This window comes from Blennius ocellaris (assembly GCF_963422515.1).
Source record: "Blennius ocellaris genome assembly, chromosome: 2".
NCBI classification, from domain to species: Eukaryota; Metazoa; Chordata; class Actinopteri; order Blenniiformes; family Blenniidae; genus Blennius; species Blennius ocellaris.
The window spans coordinates 6252227-6258226 of record NC_137651.1 but is presented as its reverse complement, the minus strand read 5'-3'; the positions used below and the strand labels follow the sequence as shown (position 1 = coordinate 6258226).

Here is a 6000-nt window from a genome sequence, read left to right as displayed (position 1 = left end):
GGACTTGTTCAACCAAGTTCAGTTCACCGAAATTGCTTTTTTTCTGCGTAGATTAATAGAGTGGAGCTCCTTGGAGTGAATGATCATAGGAGTCATATTTGGCTTCAGGAAAAGCCATCCTTAAATGTGTAACAGGTATTCCGTAGCCATTTTCGTGGTATTATTCCTTTTCCATTTGCGTAGCCAATCAGATTGTACATCCATTGAGTGTAAATACCAATCCAATGTTGTTTCACATTTAGTTATCCATGTTTTTCTGTCCTTTTTTACTCTGAAACATAGCCACAGGCTTCTCCACGATGTCATTTGAATAAATTAAGTGACTCAGAGTGTCTCCATTTCCCATCGATACAGATGACGAAGGCTGAAAATATCTTTGCAGTAAAAATGATTAAGATGGTCACACTCACAGCTTGATCCTGCGAAAGGCCCAAACAAACACTCGGCCGTGACACGGTTGTCCAATCCAGACATGAGAACCAGGATAAGCACTTGAATGTAAACCAGACTACAGATTTAAAAGTCCATGGAAAGATCCATGGAAAGAAAATGGCATAGGTACAGGAAACGGGAGATACAGGAAGATGAGCTATAGGGCTTTTTATTTTTTGTGTGTTCTTCAGAGTTTTCACCAGCTTCTCCCTGATAGATACGTCCAGTCTCCATATTGACCATTCAGAAGAGCATCATCAGGGTTCTAGGAAAGAAAAGAGTGAGAAAACCTATGAGAATGCAGCATGAAGCAGAAGGAACAGAAATACACGATATGGACATGGGGACCAGGCTGTAGTATCACTTTCTAAAGGAATATTTTGAGAGAGAAAAAAAAAAAGGTAAAATAAAGCAGGGATCTGGAGCAGAACAGACAGCATGTCAGATGGCAGATTTAAAAATAAAATAAAAAGTTTAGGTGTTGCATTTGGAAACACCTGATCTACTTGAGCATATCAACACGATAAAAAGTCATAAGTAGGTGGAGGTATTTATAGCATGTAAAAAGATGTCTTAATTTGAGACAATTGGAGTCAACTGAGTTTGTTGTGAATGTGACCAAACAACATTTTTTACCGCAGCATTTAAATAAGTGTATCAGCCTTTAACTTTTGTGAATAACTTTTTCCAGTTGCCACTCAGAAATTAAAGCAGAAAAGGTGGAAAACACAAATACATAGAACTTGGATATAGGAGACATGGGTTAGGACAGTATTATGAATAGCAATGGATTTATTTGGCTTGAGGAAAATAAACTTGTCAGGAGATTTAACACCTTTTATACAGTGTAATAACCTGAGTTGGATTTAATCCTAACCATGGGGCAGATTTATACAAGTCTCAGTGCGCCTGCTATATTTTGTTTTCACATTGTGCGTCTTGATTTAGAAGCTGAAGAAAAGCTAAACAAGACAGGTAAAACATTTGTGTTTGTGTGACTTTACACCTCCCTCGGGGGAAAGATGATGAAGTCAAACCTTGTAGCATGAGAAATATTGGAAGCGAAAGTTGAAAAGTGTATTTTTCCTGACTTTATGACAACATCGCAACCAAACAGGCGAATGTTTGGAAAGCTACAAGGCTCAACTTGTCTTTATTAATTTTGGATATTATTCCAAGTTTTAAAAATGCAATAACACATCTAGGATGTGGGGGAAAAAACTGAGGGGTAATTAGGAATTGTTCGAGCACGTTGTACATTGAAGATTGAACTTGATGGACCTATAATGATGGAAAAATACAATTAGAACTGAAGCTCTGGTTCAAAATGATAACAGTAACATATCTATCTGTTGTGGAGCTGTATAAAGGTCTGTTTGTCTTTTATATTCTATGATGGATACCAGTTTTGGGATAAAAAGAAGTGAATTTGAATGATTTAAATCTGACTTGTCTTTCCAATATTGATGTTTATCAGATGTGTTTACGCCACGCCAAGAACGTAAGGTGTCTTGAACATACCAATTTACAGGCATTACATGTGTTCTTTTTTTAAACAATCTTTAAACCCCTAAAAAACCTGTTAGTTGTATCTTTAGATGTGGCGAATAGTGTAACTAAATACACAACAATAAACCTCTGAAACAGAAAAGTTTGAAGACAAGGGAAGGCGAAGACGCGCAGCAGCATGGAGAGTAATGTAGCTGTGCTCGTTGCGGCAGTTTATTGCCACGGCAGGTATTTGCGATGTGTACGATTGTCAGGAGAGCATTTCTTAACTGTATATGTCAGAGGCAATATTTCTAAACTGCATTTACTCATTGTGTCAGTTCAAGAATGAAGCACAAACTTCTTAATGTGTTCGACCGTATTCATCCATCACAACCTGCTGCACATCTTCACCGTCTCCTCTTCAATCACCCTCCACTCTTCTCCCCGCTCCTCCATCACTTTTGTTACCATGCAGGATGGATGAAGGAGATGGAGCGATTGCGAGGAGAGAGAGTACAAGGTGGTGTGCAATGATTGTGGCATGGTGCGAGTGTTGAAGTTAAAAAATAAAAAAAAAGGGCACAGGAACACAGACGGGGATGTTATGGATCAAACACAGACAGAAACCGAGTGATAATATGGCCCAGAAATAGTATACAAAAGAGCATGGGGGGGGGGGGCTATGGCAGCAGGAGGGACTTTTAGGAAGGAAGCACAAGATGATAAAATCCTTCATCTTTATTGCGCCAAGAATCTATCTTACTTTTTCTTCTATTTTAGAAAAAAAAAAACAGACTCAACAGTTTCCACAGAAACTTCATCAGTCGACCCTGATTTGAGTGAAAAATATTGCAACAATCCTCATTATTGGTTAATCAGTTTCAACTCATCGTTTCCTCAAGCCAAAGGTTACAGTTGGATTGGATTGTCTCTGAAATGAAAAATCAAATCCTAAAAATGACTTCAAGCTTAGAGCCTGCGTCCTCAAATAACCACCATCCCACAAAAGTGTGAGTGAATTTACCAGCACACAAAGCCTGAAAACAGAGGCTGTATGTCAGCAATATTTGACAGTGGCACTTACGATTAATTAACACTGACTTACAATAAATCGCTTATCAAAATAATTTCATTATAATGTGCGAAAAGTGTTATCAATCAACTAATCCATTAACTGACTAATGGCTGCTGTCTCAGTAATTGTTCTGTGCTGTAAGCTCCATAAATTAAATGTCATTGCTTTGATCGAGTTATGGTGAAGGCATGAATATCAAGGATACTATCTAGCTTTAAAGCAAAAACAAACCAAATTAACATCAACTGTCCTTATTTCTGTGGTTGGATGAGATCAAACCAGCAGAAAGATGAGGGTCAGAGGGCAAGATTCTGCAAAGGAGTCGGGCCAGGGCAGGCAAGGGTAGGTTAGGAGGAGTGGGGCGAGAGAAGGGAAGCAATTGTAGGAATATAGAGAAAAAGGATCAGGGGGTGCTGAAGTTTTAAAGTGTCAGTCATTACTCTGTGTAGTATTGGCTGGATCTCTTTATGAGGCCTAGAGACCTTCAGATCTTAAAGTTTCTCCATTCGACACTACGAGGCCGCCTGTCGTCTGCTGCTGGAGGCATCCGAGAATCAGAGAGATAGAGAGAGAAAGAGAGAGAGAGAGAGAGAGAGAGAGAGAGAGAGAGAGAAGTGGAAGGAAACAGAATGGCAGAAAGAGACATTGAGAGAAATGATGAGAAACAGAGAAAAACACTGACAAAAATGAAGCTAAACAGCACAGTAAAAAAAAAAAAAAAAAAAAAAATATATATCTATATATATATATAATGGGGAAAACGAGGAAGCAAAAACGTCTTGACAGCCAGAAAATGGGTAAAAGGAGGAGGAAGACAAAAAGCTGAGAGAGAGAGAGAGAGAGAGAGAGAGAGAGAGAGAGAGAGAGAGAGAGAGAGAGAGAGAGAGAGACACGGGGGGGGGGGGGGGGGGGGGCTGAGAAGCCGATTCAGGGAGACAGGCAGCAGTGAAGAATGAGACTGGGCATACGGGATGACACTGAAAGGAATGATGATAGATTAAAATACATGGAGGACAGACAGGCGACAGGGTCATGGATTGGCCATAGGGAGAACACGCAGTTGCACTTCACACAGACACACACTTGTCCCTGTGTTACCCTCCACTATTTTCCGATCCCTCCCTAACATTGTGGGAACATTGGTACTATCGGCCCAAGGCTAAACCACGTACATAACAACTCTCAAAGTGCACGGACAGAATGGCGGTGATTTGGTCGCCGACCCTCACACTTGTGTTACTCATGTGTGAGGTCATTTTCGAGACTCGCATATGCGTGACCTGGGGGCGTGCCCTAAAATTAACCTAAATGCCTCACAAAATAAACGTTTTACCTCGCGGGGACATGTTTTTTTTGGTCACCGCAATGTGACAGTGCACAGAGTTTGGCCCCTGCAACGTAACATAATATGGTCCGCAAACACAAAATCACTATTAAACACAGAGGCACGCATGCAGGTGCTCAAATTTAATGTTTGCGTGATAGTTATTGAACTAAATGCACTTTGCTTGACATAATCATAATATGTTTGACTCAGGCATATAATTACTGCTAATCCTGACAGAAAATTCCCCACTCAGTATTCAGGGCGACGCTGAATCCACACACAGAATCTCCGCGTCATGAAATGTAGCTCCGGCTCCAAGGTGACACCATGGATGCCAAAATGTTGTCTGCTCTATGTATAATTGTTGGCTAATTGGGTATAGCAACCTACCTAGACAGTATTTCCCAGTCTGTAGGATGATAATTAATTTCATTATTTTATTCGAAATGAAAACTCAATTTAAATGAATGCTTTCACATTCCAAAAATTGCTTGGTCTTGGATTGTGGGAAAACTCACCTTAATATGTATTTTAGCAAAAGTGATAATTGGAAATACAAAGAAAGAAGGATTTGACACGTTAGCAAGTGTTACAGCTGTTGAGAAAGCCATCATGGAGTTGCAAAGTTACTTCAGTAGATTCGAGATAAAAACTAGTTCCTTGAAAAATCCTTCTGCTTTAGCTTTAATTGTACCTCAGCACAATGACTGATTCACTCATTAGGTTCAGCTTAAGTTACATCACTTAGTTGAAAGTCAAATGGTGGTTCACGTTTGTTATTTTCATTTGATTGAATTAATCAGCAGTTCCTAATGCATTTTCAATTGCACACAGGATACAGAACACCTGTTCTCAAAAACAAAAACAAAAACAAAAAAAAAACGATTTCTATCCTAATGACAACAAGGCCAAGCATCAACAAGAGAGCTTATAAAAACTACTAACAGGCAGATTGCAGCAGACAGATTTTGCAAAAGGTACGTTCTATTTTAGCATATTTTTGATTTATAACTGGATACTAATTCAAAACTACCAATCTGGTGGCATTGTAGTGATGCATTAACATATAATGCCCGATTCCCAGCAGACAATTTGTGATTGCAATTGCATTAACATAGGTTAAATTTTGGGGCATTGTGTTTATTACTGGTGTGTCTTTGTGTGTGATTGTGTAATAAAAAGAAGCCTGTTTAAAAATATTATCCAACACACAAACCCACATCCAAAATGATTCATCCAATTCACCTCTATGAATGTGCACAAAATAGTCTGCGTACGGCAAACCAACAAAGGGAAAAACCATCACCCACAATGTACCTATTTTTTTTATTATGTTGGGGCACATTTTTTGACAACCCCGGGCCTTTAATGGGGTCTCTCTGTGTAGCTGTCAGTTGCTCTGTTCTTCAGGCTCTCTGAGTCACTGCGGCGCTCTCTCTGATCAGATCAATGTTGCCTTTCTCTGCAATGCAGCAACCAGTGAAACAGATCACAGACACAGTTACACCCTCAGAAACCCCAACCGCCTTTGTACAAACACAGGAGTATTAGCCCTCATTGTGGGTTGCCCTCAAAGTGCCAACGATCTTGGAATCAAAGCAAAGAAACAAAGAACACAAAAGGGCAGTGGCAACTTTTTGACTGGTTGATGTGAGGTTGGAAGTGTTAATTAGGT

General features: G+C 39.7%; 1 protein-coding gene across 1 annotated transcript in view; it reads right to left on the bottom strand.

Annotated features, from left to right (window-relative positions):
* Positions 1-3482: 3482 nt before the first annotated feature.
* Positions 3483-6000, bottom strand: part of LOC308136566 (leucine-rich repeat and fibronectin type III domain-containing protein 1-like protein) — a gene marked incomplete at both ends in the record, with an annotated part of 74049 nt that continues 71531 nt past the window's right edge. The window contains one exon of the mRNA XM_080504933.1: positions 3483-3535. Coding sequence (XP_080361059.1) covers positions 3483-3535 — 53 coding nt within the window. The remainder of the gene's footprint in view (positions 3536-6000) is intronic.